Source organism: Mus caroli, unplaced genomic scaffold (assembly GCF_978045245.1).
Source record: "Mus caroli unplaced genomic scaffold, Mus_caroli_1 scaffold_1, whole genome shotgun sequence".
Taxonomy (NCBI): Eukaryota; Metazoa; Chordata; class Mammalia; order Rodentia; family Muridae; genus Mus; species Mus caroli.
In genome coordinates, this window is record NW_028227256.1 from 116,663,348 (window position 1) to 116,686,707 (window position 23,360).

The following is a 23,360-nucleotide window of genomic DNA, read 5'->3' on the forward strand; positions in this document are numbered from 1 at the left end:
ACCTGGCTTTACTCACGTGTAGAACTCTTACATGGGTCCAAGTCAGGACTTCTGACAAAGGGGGCATCAGATCCCCGAAAAGGAATGTTGTTGACCATCACCATGGTGACAGTCTGACTGGTCCAGCTGTCACTGTATCCTGGGAATCCTGCCTTCCCCTCTATCCCCACCTCCAGAGCACCGCATTACAGGTGCACCACCATGCCTGCCTGGCTTTTATGTGGGTACTGAGGATTTGAACTCATGTCCTCAGCCTGCATGGCGGGTGCTTTCACTGATCCACCAGCTGCCGCTTTAATACTGCTTTCCTAACAGGCTCTCTTCCTCAAGAGTTGCTCCTTATTAAGAGCCTCTCGATGTTGAAAGTTTTTATTTTGTCGATGTTTGTTGAACTGCTGTTCAGTAGAGTTTAGGACTGTGTTTATCTGAGGAGAATTCTAAAAGGAGTTAATGAGGAATGCTGAAATAACCAATATTGGAATTATCAAAGGATTTATTAGGCTTATTAGCCATGAGACAAGGTTAGCTGAACCCTTTGTTTTATGGGGAAAATCTATTTCAGGTTTTATGGAAGCTCTTTTATTATAGCTAATATGTTCATTTTAATTATAAATTATTTGATGCATTCAATAGTAAACTCCCTGGATTTTTATGCCTAATGTATGGTATCTTTCCCTAAATTTAGTAAAATAGTTGAACAAGCACTCAGTTATTCAGAGAGACTTTCTAAGCCAAGTTTATATGATTTATTTCTATGTTATGGACTATTTCAGACAAATTGAAAGGCATAAAAATAGCATACTCTCCATATACTTAATATCTTGCCTTAGGACATAGAATGTTGCCAATGTTATTAAAGCTGTTGCCAAAGAAACAACTTTTATCTGAATTTTATTTACTTTAATGTATTTATTGTATGTATGTATGTGCGTATGCATGTGTGTGTGTGTGTGTGTGTAGAGGAGGACTGAGGTTGACTCTGGGTGTTTTCCTCAGTTGCTCTCTCCTTCATTATTGAGGCTGAGCCCCCATTTCTGGCTAGTCTTGCCATCTAGATCGCTCTAGGAGTCTCTGGCTCTGACTCCAAGTGTTGGGAAGGCAGGAGGAGGTCACCGTATGTGTCCAGCTTTCGTGTGGATGCTGAGGGTCTGGATCCCAAGAGCAGCAGTGTCTTTACCCACTTTCTCCATGTGTCTTCCCACAGGTATCTCTCCACATGGCTGCGGAGGAAGCCACCCTCACAGTTCGCCTCATCCGTTCATTTGAGCATCGGAATTTCAAACCTGTAGTGTATCATGGAGTAAACTTGCATCAAACTGTAAAGGAATTTATAATATTTCTAAAGCAAGGTATGGGAAATTAGAGCTTCTTTGTTTCATTTATGACTTGGCAATGAAAACATCTGACTATGATGTTAATAATAATCTTTGAAAAGCACAAAATTAGGCTGGGCTTAGTGGTGTCCACCTAGATTCCCAGCACTCTGGACACAGAGCCAGGATAATCACTAGCTTGGGCTATTTAGCAAGTTTTAGGCCAGCCTAGGATGTATAGTCAATTTTATGCCATTCTTGGCACATAGAAATATTTATGCTTCAAAAACAAAACAAAACAAAACAAAGCAAAACCAGCTAAGAAAAATCACCAAAGCCAGAAGCACTTTGTAAGCTGGTGCTAGCAGATGCTAGGCTGGCCCATGTCCTGGGCTGGCCTTTGTCCTGAGTCTTATCATCAGCTGCCCCAGTTTGTTAGTGAGTACTGTGAACACACACACCCAGAGGTTTATTTCCATTGTGTTTAACTTCAAGCAAACTAAGGTCCAGGGCAGAAGAGGTGACTGGCAAGTGCTTGCCACACATGCATGAGGAGGACACATGTTTGATCCCCCAGAACCCATGTAATACAGGAATGGAGGTGTGTACCTCTAATCTCTCTGGGGGTGCCTGGGGGATGGCTGGAAGGCTGGGGGGGGGTGGAGATGGAGTATCCCTGGGGCTCACTGTCTAGTCTGTCTACTACATCTGACACAGCTTGGGTCCCAGAACCCTGGTTAGGGGTAGTAAGAGAAAAGGGTAGACACACAGACTCACAGACACACAGACAATGAAGCTGGGATCAGGTGAGCTTCTCTGACTGTTACCTCTGCCGTCTGGCACTTCAGCATGGTACGGCGCAGGATTGGGGGTGGGGTGGGGTATGGCTTAGCTAGTCTAGGCAGCAGCTCTCTGTAGGCGAGCAGTTCCAGGCTATGAGCTTCTGGGAGGAGGAAAGTATAGTTGCTAGTCTTTGCACATACTGATTAACCATCTATACCCATACACAGATGCCCAAGCTCTGCCATCCCTCTTGAGCCTGGCCCAAATGGGTAATGGCTTTGTCAGTTTACTGCTGTCTAATTGGTCTTAGAGTCGTTACCAGGCCTCCCTCATGTCAGAATACACACTACTCAGGATGTAGTGCTTCTGCTCCTTACACCTGTGTGGCAGAGTTGCTGAGCTCCAGGCTCAGTGGGAGAGCCTGTCTTAAAAGTAAAGTGGAGAGAGATGGAGGAAGGCATCACCACTGACCTCTGGTCTCCTCACACATATGCGTAACATAAACATGTACACACACACACATTTACCTGCAGCAAGTCTGTATCTCTGGAGACTGAATGGCAAGGCAGTGACACTGTCTTCTTACCAGCCCTTGGGAGTCTTGGCAGGGCGTGTGGCTGTGGGAGCAGGGAGCTGAAGAAATCAGGAGGGCTCTGATCTCTGTGGTCTCAGAGATGGGACATTCTTTGCATTTTCCATATGTATTTAGTGTGTGTGTGTGTGTGTGTGTGTGTTTGTGTAGGGGGTGCTTATGTCACAGAGTGCATATGGAAATAAGAATAACTGGCAGGATCCAATTCTCCCCCAGGGATCAAACTCAGGTCGTCAGGCTGGACAGCAGGCACTTTTACCAGCTGAGCATCTCCCTGGCCCAGGAATGAAAATCTTCTGGTGGTGCTAGTTTATCATCCTGACCGTACGGCCCTCATACTGAGAGGGCCTTATTGCTCTTCATTACTGAAGCATCCCAAGGCATCTGATACAGCATCCTGCATATGCTTTTACTCTTTTAAGTCAAGTAAATTGATATAGAGTACACGGCACAGTTTTTAATATATAGTTCCATGAATTGGAAGCCTAGTGATGTTATATCTATATGTTTACTGTTTATTTACTTATTTTTCCATTTTTGTGCATGCATGCATGCTATGTGTACGCGTGTGCATGTGTGAACTCACTGACATGGCTGATTTTGTTAGCCAACTGCCTCTAGGGACCCCCTGTCTCTGCCTTCTGAGGATGGAATTATAAGCAGCCTCTGTGCCCACCCACTGGGTTCTTGGGATCGAACTCTGGTACTCATATTTACGTGGCAAGGGTTTTAACCACGAAGTCATCTTCAACTGCGTGTGTGTGCGCTCAAGTTTGTGTTTGTGTGTGTGTGCACGTGCACACCCGCATGCATGTGCAAGATGAGTGTGTCATAGTGACGAAGATCACCAAGGTTACTTTGTAGGGACTTGGAAGCCACTTTTGTTTGAGGCCCTCACCTTTCTCTTGGGTCTGTGTAGGTGTCCGTTGGGTGACTCAAACAAGGTGACAGATCTCCACTCATGTTGTCTATGTCCCTTTGCCTCCCTAACTTTGGGTCAGATTGTGTAGACATGTCAGTCACTCATGTGTACTTGGGAGGTAATGGCTTGCAGGAAACTTACCCAATCTTTCTTCTCTCTTCAAAGCCAAATGATGTTGAGATCGGAGTGGCTAGGTATTTTCCAGGTTTCAAGCGGGTGTATCTAACCTGTGGCCTGCGGGCCACATGTGCCCCAGGATGGTGGAAAAATGAACCTAACACAAAATCATGAAGTTGCTTAAGGAGCTGGATAGCAGCTCAGTGGTTAAGGGTGCTTGCTGCTCTTGTGAGGACCTGGGTTTCTTTTCCCCCACATTGGAACAGAGCGACTACAGTTCCAGGAGATGGAGGCTCTGTTTTGGCCTCTGTGGGTACTGCAGGCATGTTGTGCTTATACAGCTAAGGAGGTGCACACACATACACATAAACAATTTTAAAAAGTTACTAAAATGATTATGATTTTTCTCTACTCTTTTTTAACTTGATTAGGCCGTTCTTGATCCTGACATATCTGTTCTATAGATGACATATCTGTTCTATAGATGACATATCTGTTCTATAGATGACATATCTGTTGCAATGAAGACCATGATATTATGATTACACATGTACTGACTGCAGATTTCACAACCTGGTCCATTTCATTCCACGGGAAAGGGGCACAGGAGTGTCTGGTCACCCATGCCTTGCTTACCTCAGCCCTTCTTTGCCCTTGCCTCGCTTACACTGGGTTAAGGTGTCTTTTTCAGGCCAGGGAGATAGCTTAGCATAGAAAAGCACTCGACAGCAAGCCTGAGGCCCCTGTTTGACCTGAGGAGCCATGTGGTACAGGGAGGGAGCCAACTCCCACAGGCTGTGCTCTGGCCACTGAAAGTGTGCTATGGCACATTCACTACACTGATACACAATACCTCAATAAAGTGTCATCTAAAAAGTTGATGTCTTTTTCTAAGACGTCGGCCTGCTATCTTCCTGGTTGTATAGACATCTTGAGTAAATAGTTTTTTGGGTTTTTTTGTTTTTTTTGTTTTTTCAGAACTCAAAGGGGTCTATTTATTAAGAGAGTAAATAGGGTTTTTTTGTTTTTGTTTTTGTTTTTTAAGAAGTTATTTTATTTTATGTACATGTCTTCAGATGCACCAGAAGAGGGCATCTGATCCCATTACAGATGGTTGTGAGCCACCTTGTGGTTGCTGGGAATTGAACTCAGGACCTCTGGAAAAGCAGTCAGTGCTCTTAACTGCTGAGCCATCTCTCCAGCTCCAAATAAATAGTTTTTAAAAGATTTATTTATTTTACTGTATGTCTGTATTTTTACCACATCCATGTAGTGCTAGTGTAGGCCAGAAGAGGGCACCAATTCTCTGGAATTGGGTTGGTGGACAGTTGTGAGCTGCCATTCAGGTCCTGGGAGCTGAAATTTGTTCCTCTGCAAGGCCATCATGTGTTCCTAACTGCCTAGCCATCTCTCCAGCCATGAGTAAATTGTTACCTTGCTCCAGCTTCTCCTCCTTAATTCCCAGGGCTCTCTTTTTTAGAGGTAAATAAATGGGCTTGGTTTGGCAACTGGTTTCCTTTGCTTGTTTGGTTATTTAAAACATTTTAAAGACCATGATCATTCATAAAGTAACTTCTGGCTTACACAGAATACAAAATTCTGTTGCCATCTTCTTTGTTTGTTTGTTTGTTTGTTTTTCGAGACAGGGTTTCTCTGTATAGCCCTGGCTGTTCTGGAACTCACTCTGTAGACCAGGCTGGCCTGAGACTCAGAGATCCTCCTGCTTTTGCTTCTCAAGTGCTGGGATTAAAGGTGTGCATCATCACAGACTGACTATTTCTTGCTGTGTTCTTAATTATTAGGGGTATTTTGATATTTGATACTAAGAGTAACTTTTCCTTCCTCTTAAGGTCTTAAAAACAATCTGTCTAGGTATGATGTGTGTACACACATGCGAGCACACACACCACACACACACATACACACACACATGCACACCCAGAGTCATGTGTCACAGAGCACATGTGGCGGTCAGAGGACAACCCCATGCCAGTTTCATCTCGTTTGAGACAGGGTGTCTTGTGTTTCCTGCTCTGTAACTGTCCTGTGAGCTCCCAGTGATTTCCTTGTCTCTGCCTCTCATCTGCCTGTAGCTCTGGGATTACAGCCATGCAGAGCCATGCCAGGCTTCATGTGGGCCCTGGGGATTCACACTTACATGGCAAGGGCAAGCAAGTGCTTTACTCACCAAGCCGTCTCCCCAGATGAAAGGGCAGGTGAACAAGAGAAAAACCAGCAGTTTATTGCTAAGTGCATGCCATATATATTGGATACCTAGGGTGTGAAAACTTCTCAGGGAAGCTCCCAGACAAGGAAGAGGTCTTTAGACCCTGACCTAAGGCCTGGAAGCTTTGAACAAGGGAAGCAGAGGTCTGGTTGCTGAAGCTTTGCAATGTGGCTCACTCTGATGCCCCCTGCAGGTTGATTGGTGGCACAGCAGTCTTCAAGGTTGTTCTGTGGTCTTGTGGGGTGGGGGCAAGAGGCTTTGTTTTAGTCGAACAGGGAGGGTCCAGAGCACTAGACATCAGCTTTTATTTCTAAATAATCTTTGTGCAAGGTAGACATATATTGGGGTGGCATATTCTGGTCACCCCTGGTGCCAGTTATAGAGTGGCCTGCTTTTGTAAAGTTATTACAAAAGTGTATTAGGATTTTGAACTACAAACAGAGGTATTTTCAAGTTATTTTAATATTTTATAGCATTTTATTTATATTCTCTCTCTCTTTCTCTCTCTCTCTCTCGTGTGTGTGTGTGTGTGTGTGTGTGTGTGTGTGTGTATGTGTGTAGGAAGTCAGTTCTTCCCTTGTACCATCTGGGTCCTAGAAATTAAGCACTCATGTCAGGCTCAGTGGCGGGTGCTTTTACCTGCTGCTAAGCCATCTCACCAGCCTGTGTTTTCAAATGTTCACGTTAGAGGGTCATAGTATTTCTTGGTATCAATGCAGCAAGGGCCATGACATTTTTGGTACGGCAGAATGGGTGCCTCTTAAAGTCCTTAGGAACAAGATGTGAATCAGTTGCTCTGGTGGCACAGGAAGTTTTGGTTTCCCCGGCCATACTGTTCTTTGCTTCCCATTTACCACAGAATGATTCATCCACAGTAACCATTGGTCACCACTGTCCTCTGTAGAACAGTGGTGCCTGTCAGAGCTGCATGCTCAGGCCTGCCTGCTCGGCCTTCCACTACTGCCTGTTTCTATTGGGTATGTGAGGGAAGTGTAGCTATGAAAGTCAACTTTGGGGGTGTTGAGGATGTTACTCAGCTGGTAGAGTGCTGACCCATGTTCCGGGTCCTGGGGTCCATCTTAAACACTGCATGAGTTGAGCAGGATCGTGCACATCTGTAATCTCAACACTCAGGAGGTGGGGCATGGTGCACATCTGTAATGCCAGCACTCAGGAGGTGGTGCACATCTGTAATGCTAGCACTCAGGAGGTTGGGGCAGGAGAATCAGGAGTTCAAGGTCACCCTCAGCTACTTAGGGAGTTTGTGTCACAGAGACTTGGTGTCAAAAACAAACAAACAATTGAAAAACAGGAGAGCTTTAGGGTATGGACTCTTTTGAGTTGTGGACTCTGTGTCCAAAACTCTCATCTGGTTCAAGGTTCTGAAGAACTCTGGCTGGTGGGGCCACATATTTGCAACTTATTTGTATACACTGTGGTACACACATTTGCATGTATGAGCACAAGCAGGTTGGCATGCACACGAGCACATAAAATTCATAAATGAAATTATCTGGCTCCACCAATTCATACAAAGGGTCATCTAGTTTGATATTGAAGAGTTTTGGGATAGTAATAACACGGGCTAGCCTCACCTGTAGGTCAGGGGCTGGGTTAAGAATCTTGGCCAGATTGTCTCCTCTCTCCCTTTTAGCCTCCCGTTTGAGCAGGATTGGTAGTAACCCCATTATAAAGGTGAAGAAAGGAAGAACAAAGAAATTAAGAATACAGGGCTGGAATTTAGTAGCAACGATGGTTCAGTTGCTAAGGGACTCGGTGTGCAAGCTGACAATCTGATATCAGCCCGCAGCACTCAGGTGAAGAAGCCGGACGTGGTAGTGTACATTTGTAATCTCAGGGTGGAGGAGGCAGAGGATGGAGGATTCCTGGGGCTCTCTGGCCAGCCAGCATAGCCTGCCTTATGGGTTCCAGACTAATGAGGGAGGGACCTGACTCAGGGAAGGTCAGGACAATGAGATGGCTCAGCACATGAGTGCTTGCTGTTGAGGTCTACTCCTAGTGGCCCGCTTTCTCTAGCAACCCCATCTCCTAAAGGTCTTATAGCCAGCTGGGGACCAAGTGTTCACATATATTGAGACCACACCCAGGTGGTCCTGCCTCAGCCTCCTACACACTTAATCATATATTTTTATTATAGAAATACCATGATACATTTCCTTCTATAAATGAGCAGTTTTCTGTAATAGAATCAAGAGTGCAGAAAATATCGTATCGATGAGGTGAGATTTCTCATGTTCTTTGATTTGGAAGCATTTGGTATTTCTAAGATGTCAAATCCTACTTGTGAATGCTAGGTCATTCTTTGTGATGAATGGCTTGTCCAGCTTTTGAGTTCTGAGTTACTTCACATCCTATTACTCCTGGTGATGCTGCCTTGCGAGGCAGCCTGAGGGGGCGCTGCAACCTCACTATCCTAAGTTTTTTCCTTTTCCTGTATTTGGCATGTGTGTGCATGTCCATGATGGTATGTGTTCATGTATGCATATGGGCATGTGGCAGTCAGAGGTCGCCCTTGGATAGCCACCTTGGTCTTGTTTTTTTTTAAGGGTTATTTATTATATGTACGTGTGTTTATGTCCATTTTGTGTAGCAGTTGCCCATGGAGACCAGAGGGTGTTGGATCTCTGGAACTGGGATTACAGGCAGTTACAAACCACCTAATGCAGGTGCTGAGAACTGAAGCTTGGTCCTCTGCAAGAGCAGTGTGTGTACTTAAGCACACTGAGCCAGCCCTCCAGCGCTCTACCCTCTTTTTGATTTGTTTGAGATAGGCTTTCTCCTTGGTTGGCTTAGAGCTCAGTGGCCAGGCTAGACTAGCTCACCAGTACCCCAGGGATCCCCCTGGCTCTTCCCCTGTGCTGGCTCACGCTCAGTGGCCAGGCTAGACTAGCTCACCAGTACCCCAGGGATACCCCAGGCTCTTCCCCTGTGCTAGCTCACTCTCCTTTTACAGGGATGCTGGTTATTGAACTTGGGTGCTCATGTGTATATGGCAAGAACTTTGCTGACTGAACCATCTCTATAGGCCATAGTATTTCCTTTTTATCTTTACATATTTCTTTGCATTTAATAGCCCCCAGTTTCCTCTCGAGCACGTGTGTGTGTGTGTGTGTGTGTGTGTGTGTGAGAGAGAGAGAGAGAGAGAGAGAGAGAGAGAGAGAGGTGGGGGGGGGGAGAAAGGGAGAGGCAGGCCTGTGTGGGGTCAGAGGGCAAATTTATGGAATCATTTCTTTTCTTCAGATTATCCGTGAGTTCCAGGGATCAAACTCAGGTCATCCAGTTGTGTGGCAGGCATGTATAGCAGCTGGCCTGCCTTTCTGTAGATCCATAGTTGTCCTAAGGCTCCTCTCAGCCATGATGGTTACTCTGCCTTCAAATGCTTCTGGCAGCTCTGAGGACTGGCTGGTGTATGGGAGGATTCCCTTTGACTAGAGCAGCAGTTCTCAGCCTGTGGGCCATGACTTTTTGAGGTCACATCTCTGATATTCTGCATATCAGATATTTACATTATGATTCATAACAGCATCAAAATTAAGTTATGCAGTAACAATGAAGATAACTTTATGGTTGGGAGTCACCAAAGCATGAGGCACTCTCTTAAAGGATGGAAGCATCTACAAAGGTTGAGAGCTGCTGGGTTAGAGCTGGCTGGGTAGTCTTTATGCGCTTGTGGAGTTGCGGCTTCTTGGGACGAAGATCACGGAGATCCAGCCACTCTCCTCACATCCTATGATGGCATCTGCTTTGCACATGCTCTGTGCTTGTTAGTGTGCACCCCGAAGCAGTGTGATGTGTTGTCTGTGTAAAGTGTGCTTTCCCCTCTCAGCTGTTCTCTCTCTCTCTCTCTCTCTCTGTGTGTGTGTGTGTGTGTGTGTGTCTGTGTGTCTGTATGTCTATGTGAGATGTGTTCTCACTGATCCCAGTCTGTTCTCAAACTGACTTTGTAATCGGATGACCTTGACCCCCTAACCCTCCTGCCTTCACCTCCCAACTGTTTGAAGTACAGGCCTAGACCACTCCTCTTGGTCTGTGTCGTGTTAGACATCAAACCAAGAGCTTCACTCATGTTAGGCAAGCAGACCACCGACTAAGCCATGCCCAGTCCCCAGCTCCCATTGCCTGGAAGTCATTTCTGTGCAGTCTCTAGTCAGAGAGCCACCCCTCAGTTCCTTAACTCAGCAGAGAATCCCCCTGTTAACCTAATGCGTTCCTGCTATTGGAAGACAATGGAAATTCTCTTCTCTTGTCCCCATCTGAGCAGAGCACCCCTATGTAAGAACAAGCAAATGGCAACATATATACTTTCTATTGTTCATTTATTATTTCGTGTGTAACTGTGTACTTGTTGGTATGGGTGATGCACATGTGTTCAGATGCACATTCCTGTGTATGATGGTGGTGGTGGTGGTGGTGGTGTGGTGTGTGTGTGTGTGTATGTGTGTGTGTATGTGTGTGTGTGTGACTGAGTGTTTGTTGGTATGGGTATATATGCATGTGTGTGTTCAGCTGCACACTAGGTGAGCACACATTCATGTGTATGGTGGTGTGTGTGTGAGACTGTGTGTTTGTTGGTATGGGTATATGCTTGTGTATGTTCAGCTGCACACTAGGTGAGCACACATTCTTGGGGAGGCCTGAAGTCTATGTCTTTCCTTGATCACTCTCTGCCTTCCTTTTTTGAGAAAGGTCTCTCACTGAACCTGAAGCTCATTTATTGGGCTAGGATGATTGCCTGCCTCCGAGGGCCCTCCTGGATCCACCCTCCCCCAGTGCTGGGATCACACAAGCAGACCATGGTTCTCTGGCATTTCCTGTGGTGCTTATGCAGCAGGTGCTTTTCTGGCTGAGCCTTCTGCCCAGCCCCGGGAAAGGTTCTTTCAGTAGTTTCAGGGACTTCTCAGGTCAGTGGCTACCAGCCCGGCAGCTCACGGATGCTTTAGTTGTGGTAGATGGCCCCTGGATTTTGATGGTGCTTTATCGTCACTTTGTCTGATTGTTCAGACCAGCTGAGCGTGTAACTGGGGACGTGCTTGAGTTCCATCCTACCACCGTGTAAACCAGGCATGATAACACACTTCGGGAATCCCAGCACTCAGGAGGTAAAGGCCAGAGAATCAAGAGTCCCCCATCATTATTGGCCACACACGGAGCTAGCTGATATAGCCTGGACTATACCAGACCTTATTTAAGGAAAGGAGAAAGGAAGAAGAATCTTGACTAGGGGTCAGAGCAGAACTGAAATACTCTGAATCCTGTTTGGCTATTTTGTAATGAAAAAAAATTATCATCTTCTCTTACAGATGTCCCTTTGAGGACCAGCCTGCCACCGCCCCTCAGAAATTACAAATACGGTAACCATTTTTTTTATTATTTCAAAAGATACATAATTTTGAATTATTTTTGTTGACATGAATCTAAATGTGATGTTTGAATATTAATTTACTATAAATAAAGTCACTTTGGAGGGCAGGAAGCATAGCTTCCACGTATGGAAGTTTGTTAAGGAATCATACTGACAGGAGTCATAACATGCTGTGACAGTCACTTGTAACTGTGTGGGGAATAGCATGCGTGTGAGGAGTAGCATGCTTGGAAAACTGTGTATAAATGAGTATAAATGTGTATAAATTTCTTTATCAAGTAATCAGAGAAGACAAAACCAGCCAGGGACTAAGAATTAAAAGAAGTCGCTTAGGGTTGTGAGTGTGGCTCCATCCGTACACTGCACGGTTGGTGTTCACGAAGCCCTGGCTTTCATCCCTCTCCCGAATAACACTGAGTACGGTGGTGCACATTTGTAGTCCAGCACTCGGAGGGCAGAGACAGCAGAATCTGAAGTGGAAGGTTATCCTCAGCTACATATGGAGTTCAAGGCCAAACTGGGACACATATGACCCCGTCTCAAAAGGTACTTTAACATTTTAAAGGCTAATAACTTAAATGTGCTAGTTTTATATGTTGCAAGTAGTGACCTCAAAATTCAGTAGCAGGAGCTGGGGGGTGGGTGTCAGTTGTTTGAATGCTTACCTTGTATGCACACAGCCCTGAGATCCCTGCCACTGCTGCCTAGGGTGGACAGTCCCTTAGCACCTGGGAGGTGGAGACACGAAGCTCAAAGTCATCCTTAGCTATAAAGCAAGCTGTAAAGGCCAGCCTGGGATACATGACACCTGTCTTACAAGTAAATAAGGGAGTAGATAGATAAGGGCTGGTAAGATAGCTCAGCAGGTAGAGATAGATACCTGTGGTCTATCCTGTCCACCTGAGTTCAATCCCTGGGACCCACAAATAATGGAAAGAGAGAACTGACAGTCACATGTCATCTTCTGCCTTGGTATACATGTATGTGCACGCATGTGCACACGGGAGCGCGTGCACAGGCACACACACACACACACACACACACTGAAGCCGAGGCTCTGTGTCATAGCGTTATAAGACCATCTGCTTCCTCATCCATAGTAGAGAAGCACTCATCAAACTTGGGTTTCAGACCCTGCTTGAAAATAACAAAGCACCCAGTAAAGATTTCTGCTAATTAGTGCAGACATTTGAAAGTGTAAATGTTTTATAACCTTAAGTCACTTTCCAGAGTGGCTTTTCATTCCGTTCCCATCTGATAGGGCAACAGATGACCTACAATCTTTCGAAATTACAATCTCTGTGTGCCTGCATTTTAATACCCAGAGTCTAATTGTGAGGTCGCAGAGGCAGGCGGGCAGAAGACGGAGGCCCTGAGTGGAAAGTGCTTTGATTTATGAGACCCGCAGCATTTACATACTCAACATTGAAGCAGAGAAAGGAATAAGAAGTGTGATTGAGGTAAATATGAAATTTCTCAATTGTGGCTTTCACCACTTCTGAAGGAGATTGCCTTGAATAGAATCTCAAAATCATAGCCTTCAATCCACCTGCAAATTACATATAGTTTCCCTTTTTTGCATATTGTATTGTGTGATGGCACGTGTGTGTCTGTGTGTGTAGGCAAATGTGTACAATGTCAGCTTTTTCAAAAGATAAATTTTAAAGTAAAGCAGAGCTTGGGGGCTGGGAATCACTCACTTGGTAAAGTGCTTACTGAGCACTGAGGATCTGAGTTCACTACCCCCAACTCATGGAAAACATGCTAGGCACAGCAGCACGTTTATAATCCCAGCGCTGAGAGGGTAGAGACGGGGATGTGTTCTTGGGCCTTGTTGGCCAGACCAGTCTATGTAATCTATGAACCCAAGGCCAGTGAGAAACTCTGTCTCAAAAGTAAATAAATAAACTTGGGTGACTCCTGAGGAAAGACAGTTGATGTTGCCCTCTGGTTTTCACACTCACACTCACACCCTAACCCTAACCTTAATCCTACATATCTGTGTACACAAACATACATACATACATACACACAAACATATGCACCACAACAATATAAAATAAGCTAGTGTAACCATCAGAGACTCACTGGGGTAGAAAATGCATCATTGGATTACTGACTCATTAACCCCATTGCATCACAGCATGTGTGCATATTCAGGGGAACTGGCAGAAAAACAGGGAGGAATTGCAGAAGCCCTGGGTCCTGACAGGCGTGGAGAGGCTATTGGGGTGGGTGTGGCTGTCTAACAGTTGCTTTGTCCCGCTTAGGAAAGGCTTGGTGCTGGCTTTTCACCTACCCTGGTCCCCTGGTTCTTGTCTGACCTGTGGGGACAGGACAGTGCACTGGGTGCTGATGAGTGTTAGAGGACAGTGTCAGCTCTCCTCTCTGCTGGTTGTCGTCTGTTGGGTGAAGGGCCCACCCACTCTTACAGCCACCAGAGTTGGCAATCTCTGAGACCCTCCCATTTAATTAGCATCTACATCTGTTGATTCAGCTATTCATCCCAGGGGCTCAGCCACCATACATTTGGACCCAGAGTAATCCTGACTTTATATTCATTGCAGATGCTAAACATGTGTGGGAGTTTTAAAATTATATTTATTGTTTGTTTGTAGTAGAATAATTCTAATCCAGCAACATGACTACCCTGGCAGGGGATCACATCCAGAGACCTAGGTCCGTGTAATCCGACTGAACAAAGAAATGCCCTTAGCACACACATTTAATCCCAAACAATGATGTCTAATTCAGGGGCACACAAAGTGACAAATCAGAGAACGATTTAACAGAATGATCAGAGATAGGATACACCCAAGTCTCATGATAACAGACAGGAAAGAGGCTACTTAAGAACTGTGCTGGGAGCTTCTTCCTCGGTGCTGCCTACGAGGTGGCTGCCATCTGTTCTGCGGCATCATGGCTGCCCTCTCATCTCTGGTGAAGCCCAAGATCGTCAAAAAGAGGACCAAGAAGTTCATCAGGCACCAGTCAGACTGATATGTGAAAATTACGCAAAACCGGCGGAAACCCAGAGACAACAGGGTGCGGAGAAGATTAAAGGGCCAGATCCTGATGCCCAGCATTGGTTACCAGAGCAACAAGAAAACCAAGCAGTGCTGCCCAGCGGCTTCCGGAAGTTTCTGGTCCACAATGCCAAGGAGCTGGAGGTGCTGCTGATGTGCAACAAGCTCACAACGTGTCCTCTAAGAACCGAAAAGCCATCGTAGAAAGAGCAGCACAGATGACCATCAGAGTTACCAATCCCAACACCAGGCTATGCAGCGAAGAAAATGAGTAGATGGCTTGGCATGTTTTGTGTTTAAATAAAATCACAAAAACTGCCAAAAAAAAAAAAAAAAAAGAAAGAAAGAAAGAAAAGAAAAGAAAAGAAAAGAAAAGAAAAGAAAAGAAAAGAAAAGAAAAGAAAAGAAAAGAAACTGTGCAGGGAGAGTCAGTTCAGTTCACAGCAGTTCAGTTCATGGAGTTCAGAAGCAGTTTTTCCACTCAGAGGAATTCACTCAGAAGCCGAGAGAAGCCAGTTTGAATTGGTCGGCTCAGAGAGGAGTTTTAGGCCTGAACTGCTGATTTGGACCAGCCAGCCAGAGTTCAGAAAGAGCTAGAAAGGATGAGCTTATTTTAGTAAGCCTCTGAGACAACAGTTACATCTGGTGAATAAAAGTTACTTTTACAGTTTGTTTATTTGCTTTTTTTTGAGACAGAGCCTCTCAATGTAGCCCCAACTGGCCCAGAACTCACTATATGGACCAGGCTAGCCCCAAACTTACAGAGATCTGCCTGCCTCTGCTTCCTGAGTGCTGGGATTAAAACGGTGTGTCATAGCACCTGGCAATCATTGTGTGTTTTTGAGGCAGTGTGAAATTTAACAATGCATGGGCTAGCATATTAAATACTCCACAAATATAAAATGCTATTTATTTTAAGCACTTCGACCCCATTTGCTCTGTTGGTGTGATTATTTGTATGAGTTTTTGCCTGCGTATATATGTGTACCACGTGCAGGCTGTGCCTGTAGAAGCCAGCAGAGTTTGTCAGACTTCCCATAACTGGAGTTCTTGACAGTTGTGAACCAGCATGTGCGTGCATGGAACCAGGAAGCAAACCTTGGTCCTTTGCAAGAGAAGCAGTGTTCTTACGTGCTGGGCAACCTTCACAACCACTATTTATATATTTTTAAAAGATTTATCTTGGGCTGGAGAGGTGGCTCAGTGGTTAAGAGCACCGACTGCTCTTCTGAAGGTCCGGAGTTCAAATCCCAGCAACCACATGGTGGCTCACAACCATCTGTAATGAGATCTGATGCCCTCTTCTGGTGCATCGGAAAACAGCTACAGTGTACTTAGATATAATAAATAAATCTTAAAAAAAAAAAAAAGATGTATCTTATTTTTGTCTGCTCTGTCTCTGTGTGTATATTCCTGTGGAAGCTAGAGGGAAGCATTGGATCTCCTGAAGCTAAGTCACAGGTGATAGTCATGAGCCACCCGAGTGGGTCCTGATCCTCTGAGAGAGCCACACACGCTAACCCTCAGGCAGTCTCCCTAGCCCCATAATAGTGTGTTTATAAAATTGCACTGCTCAAGGAAGTTTTAGTAAAGAAAGATGTTTTGTTAATAAGGTGGTTTGGGGGATTTTTTTTTTAAGGAGTCAAAATAAACATGTCTGTAATCCCAGCACTTGGGGAGCTAGAAGCAAGAGAATCGGGAACTCAAGACTAGCCTTGGCTGCAGAGCAAGTTCAAAACCAGCCCCGGGGGAAACTGAGACCTGTCTTAAACAAACAAAAACCAAAACCAGGCAAAAGCAAAAAGCAAACAGATCACCCCAAAGTGAGGATGAGGGATGATGTTACTGTAGAAGAAGGGACATTTTTCTTTGCTTTCTTTGATTTTGCTAATGTTATTGAAGAGAAAAATCTGGTGAAAATGTCTGCTCAAAACATGTTTGACCTGCGTTTTAAAAACTGTAGCTTCCTAGTACGGCCTGGCTGAGCACACTGTGGCATTTGTTTCACACGAGGGTTGGAGATAATTCTCAGCAGTCAGAGTACTTGCTGCTTCTGCGGGGGAACCCCGGTTCAGCTCCCGGCACAGATGTGGTTGCTCACAGCCATCCTTGACACAGTTCCATGGAGACTGAATGTCTTCTTCAGACTTTTGATGGTACCAGGCTCAAACATGGTACATATACATCCATGCAGCCAAGACACTCATATAATAGAAAACGAATAAATCTAAAGAATATGTTTTGCATTAAACAGTAACCCATTTGGTAAGGAGCTTGCTTTGCCTGTCTGAGGTACCCATGTGAAAGCCCAGCCTGGTAGTGGGCTCTGGAGATGTAGCATTGAGGAGGTAGAGACCAGCAGGGTCCTGGAGTGCGCTGCTTAGCCAGCCTTGCTTACTTGGAGGACCAAGTAAGCAGAGTATGTGAATTCCAGGTTCAGTGAAAGACTCTGCATGGCTAGCCAGAGGGGACATCGATCTCAGGCTTCCATGTGTGTGCATATAGATACATGTACTCCATGCACAAACACCTGCAACACGTATACACACATGTGCATGCATCCATACACACATGCATGCACATGTACACACATGCGTATACTCATAGTATATGCATATGTAGGCACATAAACATGTACCTGTACGCACATGTGCACACACATGGACACGCAAAGACATAACAGATATTGGTGTCTTTTGGGCACTGGCCTGCTCACGTGACCGCTGATAATGTAGGTAATCCAAATATTAATGTTTGAATTCTGAAGGTAACAGCATTTCACCTGCAGGCCCTGTAACTGCCCTGAGGGCTGATTGGTCTTTATAAGCCACTTTTCTCACTTGTGTCTTTTTTATTTACAGACAGGGTCTCACCATGCAGCCCTGGCCAGAACTTGCCCTGTAGACCAAGCTGGTCTGGAACTCATAGAGATCTTTGAGCCTCTATCTCCTGAATAAAGATGTATACTGCCATGCCTGGTTGTTCACTTAATTTAAGATTTATTTATGGATTTTTAAAAATATATAATTGTTCACTCTTGGCTCTTAGTGGCTATAGAAGATAAAATGGAGTTATGTGTTTGCTTTTCCGACTTCCGGTGTTCCATTGTTCCATGCCAAAGGCCTCAACTTTGAACCCATACACACATGTCTGACCCACAGGCCTCGTGAGGCCCAATACAAAAGTGACACTTACTCAAAATATTATCAAATTGTCTGTGATTTGTGTTTTGCAGTTCAGTGGTTTCTGATTGTGAACTTTGTAGATGACAGTGTCATATCACTCAATGTCAAAGGGTTGGACACTTATCAATTGAAAATATTTTCTATCTCTCTCCCTCTTTCTCTCTTTTTCCCTCTCTGTTCCTCTCTCCTCTGTTTCCTCCTCTCCCCTTCCCCCCTTTTGTCCTTCCTTCCTCCTACCAGGACTTTCATATGCCAGTCAAGGCTTCACTACTAAGCTCTACCTCTGGTCTCCTATACTTTGAATAATTTGCTAAAATGCATTATCTTTTACAGTTGAACATATTTTAAATAGGTATGTTCATAAAGAAAGGGTTTCTGGTTTTCCAGTTTTTTTCATCTAATAATTACAGCAGAAATTTTTAGATGCATTTGTGTGAAGAAAAAACTTGTTTTGTTTTTCTTTCAGATACACTAAAGATTCTTCATCAAGCTCACAAAGCAAAGGTGTGTGTAGGGGTGTATCTGATGGGTGGGGTTTCTGATGGGTGGGGTATCTCTGATGGGTGGAGTTTCTGCTATACCACCTCCACAAATGTTGCTGGAATTGGGAATAAACAAATGGACTTTGTGTCTAAAATATCTCCTATGCTAGAAATTTATTTTTGGAGTATTACTTTCTTTTTTCCCCCTTTTTTCCCCATCTTCCTTTCCCATTAAAGGGGAAACAAGTCGAGGCTGGGAGATCCAAGGCTCTTTGTCTGTAGTGAGTGAAGTTCATGAGCCGTGGGATATGGCGTCTGGCATATGGGGCTTCTGTTTGGAGAGAGGAGAGACCTTTCTGTTGAGTCTGTCTCAGATGTATTCTGGAAATAGGGTAGACTGGGGTTGGGATATTGTTTAATCAGTAAAGTGTTTGTCTTGTAAGCCTGGGGAGCAGAGTTTAGGTCCCCAATACTCACATAGAAGCCAGGTGTGGTGGCAAACACGCAATCAGCATTGGAGAAACAGAGACAGGCAGATCCCGGAGCTCACAGCCGGCGAGTCCAGCTAGTCAGTGAGTTCTAGGTTCAGTGAAAGACCCTTTTGCAAAAAATCAGGAGGAGTAGAGATTGAGGAAGTCACCTAGCATTGACTCCTGGCCTGCATTACCCGTGTACCCGCACACTCACGTACACAGCATACATGGCACCAGAATAGCCGGCTAACCAGCTGAATTCTGATTGGCAGGTAGCACGCATACATGGCACCAGAATAGCCGGCTAACCAGCTGAATTCTGATTGGCAGGTAGCACTGTGTGCTGTTCAGATGAAGACAACAACTCCAAACTGTTTTCCTTGATGTCCGACTAGATTTGTAAACATCACTGGAGAACAAGCATCCACCGTCACACCAAACCACATAACAGTTAATAAGATACAGGCTGAAATCCTTGTCAACTTGGGCACGGTTTTTAAACATGTGCCCTTGGGGCCCTAAGGTCAGTTTGCGTCTCTCAGAAGTCACATTATCATGAGCTTGTCTCCAATGCCACCCCTGATGAGCCACGTGCCCTGGGCCTGCATGTTTGCAAATCTTCCCAGGTTCTTGTGTTGATGACGATGCCACATGGTGACAGCAGACACAGAAAGCTTATTTAGCACTGAGGATCCAGACTGATCATCACACACCCCCTATGACCAGGGAAAGAGGAAGCTGCACTCCTTCCCCCTTCTCTAGCTGCAAGGCAACTGAAGCTTGGAGATGTTTTTAGTTTAGGCAGAGGGAACCTGTATAGTGATCCTAGTTTGACTCCAAAGCCTGTCTGTAACATTTAGTGCACAATATTGGCACTTAGTAGGTCTGTACTCTGCGTCTACTCTGTTCTCCCTTTACCACAGTAAAATTCAACATGACCTAGATTATTGCTGAGACTCCATACAGTAGCTGTGTGTGCATTGTATGTCCATGTTCATAGGTGTGTGTATATGCTGGCCTCCTGTATACATGCATGCATAGGTAGGCCAGAAGTTGATGTTGGGTGACGTCCTCTATCACTGTCCACCTTACTTTTAAAAATATCTGTGTTTGTTATTTGCACATGCACACACGCATATATATATACACACATGAGTGTGTAGGGGTGTGCCTACAGAGTCCCTAAGAGAGCATTAGATCCATTTGAGCTGGAGTTACATGTGAGCTGCTTGACATTGGTGTTAGGATCTAAAGTCCAGTCTTCATTATAGAGAAGCAAGCGCTAACCTCTGAGCTGTCTCTTCAGTCCCATTCACCGTCCTTTTTGAGACAGGGTCTCTCACTTACCCTCTTTGACCCTGCTTGCTGTTTGATTAGGCTGACTGGCCAGTGAGCTCCAGGGAATCCTCCTATCTCCACCTCCCCAGCACTGGTGTTACATAGCACGGGGTTCTGAATTCAGGTCCTAATCCCTGCAGAGCAAATACTCCCCTGGATGAACTGTTTCCCTAGCCCCGTACAAGTGACACCCTCAGGATGTCTTGAGCAAGCCTACTGATCAAATGAGGATTCTTTCTCTTTAGACAAATGAGCTTGTGTTGGGTTTGGAGGACGACGACACACTCCTGCTAAAGGAAGACAGAACACTGAAGGACTCAGGAGTAGGTGAGAAGGACTGAGTGGGGGAGGATCCTGGGCTTCCTGACCTGTGTGCTAGGCCTCCTGGCTGATAGCATCTCTGCAAAGTAAATGCCCTGTGCTGAGAAAGCTGTGTGTGGTGATCATTTGACCAAGGGCACTGGCATTTGCTCTGCATATGTGCAAAATGCAAATAGTCCTTTTCAGGTTTGCCCGGCACTCTGGCGAGGGTCATTTTAAATGATTGACAGGTTGTTAGCACAGTAACTGCGGGCCGCTAACAGCACTGTTGGAGAGAAATGGACCTAGTGGAACTAATGTAGAATAATGAAATGAGATGTTGTTTGCACAACACGCAGCATAACTTCTAATAATCACTCAAGACTCTCGGGGCCAGCCAAGCTGTGGAATTTAAACTATACGCCTGGTGTGTACAGTGGGAAAAATCACCCGATTTAGCCTTTCAACCTAGAATGTGTGTGCAGTTCTCTTTGATAGAAGTGCTGTGTGACTCCTGGCCATTAGATGTCACTGTTATTCTACTTCTGCCTTCACTAAGCTGGTGTATGTGAGTGTGAGCAGTTCTGAGTATCAGGTACATGCATCCTGGGACGCACCTCTAAGGTTGCAGTGCACACTCCCTGAGTCCCCACATACAGTATGTGGGAGACATGGACTGTGAGGGCTACGCTGGGAAGCTGTTCAGTTTGGTCAGGAATTCACCTCTTTCCAATGAAATAGAATTTAAAATAATTGGTTAAGGCACTGGGGAGATGTCTCTATAGGTAGTGAAGCTTGCCGTGCAAGCTTGAGGACCTGGATTTGAACCCCAGAACCCCTGTAAAAAAGCTGGGTGTGGCCATGTGTGCACTTGTGACCATAGTAGTGTAGGAGGTGGAGTTAGGAGGGTCCCTAGGGCTCGCTGGCTGCCAGCCCAGCTCAGGTTCACTGAGTCTCAAGGGATAAGGTGGCACGCTGACAACTGATGCCCTCTTTTGGCCTCTGCACACAGACCCTTGTATCTGCATGGGCACTTGTACACACACACACACACACACACACACACCCTTTAATAAATAAATGGCAGGTTCTGAAATCATAAACTTCATCTCTCAAGTCTATGCCACTTACTACAATTAGTACCTGTTTGTGTTATAAATACTGTAGATTTATTGTTATTTGAAATTAAAAATCATTTTTCTATCTCTGTGAATTGTAATTTCTGGTGCTTGTATTGTTTTCTGTAACTTCATCCAGGATCTCGTTCCCTAGAAGTAAAATCAAGTTTGAGACTATTTCTAATGGCTTCTTTCTGGGTGTGGTGATTATTAAATGCCTTTAATCCTGGCATTTGGGAGTCTGAGGCTGGAGGACCATGGATTTCAAGCCAGCCTGGGTTGCATAACAAGTGCTAGACCAGTCTAGACTACTGCCGAGAGCCTTCTATAAATGAATAAATAATAAATTAATGTTTCTGCCTTTTGGAAAAAGTCATCCATTAAATGGGTATTGAATGTTGATTTTGTGTCAGTGAGATATGTTTTTAACTTGACACTTGGTGTATCAAACGCTGCCTTTCTAGCAGGTGGCACTTCTCTGACTGAGACTTCTAGAAACCAGAGGAAACCTGGCTTGCTTTAAAATCTGAAGTCCAAATGAATGTTATAGACTGGGATTGATGCGAGACTGGATGAATAGCCCAATGAGAAGCAATGCAATGCAAAACCCAATGCAAACTGGAAAAGACTACAAGAAAATAAAGCTAATATCTCGCAAATAAACAAGAAAGAAATAGATTAGCCAAAAAATGATGTGAGTTTCTAGGAAATGAATTGCAAATCTTTAACTCAGTTTTTATTTAAAAAGAAATTCTAGATGGATTAATGTTACAATGTAAACATCATTTTAAAATACTTTTACTTGGGGCTTGAGAGATGGCTCAGTGATTAAGAGTACTGACTGCTCTTCCAGAGGTCCTGAGTTCAGTTCCCACCAACCACATGGTGTCTCGGAACCATCTGTAATGGGATCCAATGCCCTCTTCTGGTGTGTCTGAAGACAGCTACTCTGTACTCATATTCATAAAATAAATAAATAATTCTTAAAAATTATTTAACTTGCTGGATGTAGTGGCACACACCTTTCATCCCAACTCTTGGAAGTCAGAGACAGGTGGATCTCTGTGACTTCGAGACTAGCCTCGTCTACATAGTGAGTTCCAGGGTTACACTGTGAGACCCTGTCTCAAAAAAATATACATAATTTTGTATGTATGTATGCATGCATGTGTGTAATATGTATGTATGCATGTATGTGTGAGGGGTGCAGTGATGGGCATTGTGGTAACCATACAGAGCTAGATGACAACCTGTGGAAGCTGGTTCTTCCTTCCCACCATGTGGATCCCAGGGAATGGAATTTAGAACTTCAGACAGCATGTTCTCTACCAGTTGGGCCATCTTCTCATCTCATAAAAACATGAGTTCGTGTCCTCAGAGAAGATGCTACAGAGGGGAAATGGTGATAAATATGACCTTGAAAATGGTCCGTAGACTGTGTTGCCTAGTTTTGTGTCTCCTTGACACCAGCTAGAGTCATTTGGGAAGCAGGAGTCTCAAGTGAGAGAAAATGGCCCCTGCGGGCAAGCCTGTGCTACATTTTCTTGATTGATAATCAATGTGGGAGGGTCCAGCTCACTGTGAATGGTGTCACCCCCTGTGCTAGTGGTCCCACGTACTATAAGAAAGCAGGCTGAGCAAGCCATGGGGAGCAAGCCAGTAAGCAGTGTCCTTCCGTGGCCTCTGTATCAGGTCCTGCCTCTAAGTTCCAGCCCCACTTGATTTCCTGTCCTGATTTCCCTTGATGGTGGACTATGATGTGAGACTATAAGCTGAAATAATCTGCTTCCCCCCCCCCCCCCCCGCAATGTGCTTATGGTCTTCATCACAGTAATGAAAACCCTGAATAAGGCACAGACCTAAAGGAAAGGTAACAAACTGTGAATACATACGTTCAGTATGTTAAATGACAGATAAAAAGTTGCTAAGCTGACTGAAGTACTCTTGAGGACTTGGAGAGATGGACACAGGAGGATCCCTAGGGCTCACGAGCCAGCCAGGCTAGCCAGATGCTGGGCTCCAGTATCCTTGAGGTCCTGTCTCAGACAAGTAAGGTAGAGGAGCTGGAGAGATGGCATAGTGGCTAAGAGTACACACTGCT

The 23,360-nt window shown here is 44.9% G+C and overlaps 1 protein-coding gene and 1 pseudogene across 1 annotated transcript in view; both read left to right on the plus strand.

Moving 5' to 3' along the window:
* Nucleotides 1-23,360, plus strand: part of CUNH2orf76 (chromosome unknown C2orf76 homolog) — a 65,167-nt gene that overhangs the window by 29,863 nt on the left and 11,944 nt on the right. The window contains exons 2-5 of the mRNA XM_021169550.2: nucleotides 1,205-1,349; nucleotides 11,276-11,326; nucleotides 18,015-18,052; nucleotides 20,087-20,168. Of these exons, the coding sequence (XP_021025209.1) occupies nucleotides 1,217-1,349; nucleotides 11,276-11,326; nucleotides 18,015-18,052; nucleotides 20,087-20,168 (304 nt within the window). The 5' untranslated portion in view covers nucleotides 1,205-1,216. The remainder of the gene's footprint in view (nucleotides 1-1,204; nucleotides 1,350-11,275; nucleotides 11,327-18,014; nucleotides 18,053-20,086; nucleotides 20,169-23,360) is intronic.
* On the plus strand, nucleotides 13,797-14,638 carry LOC110299739 (large ribosomal subunit protein eL32 pseudogene; annotated as a pseudogene).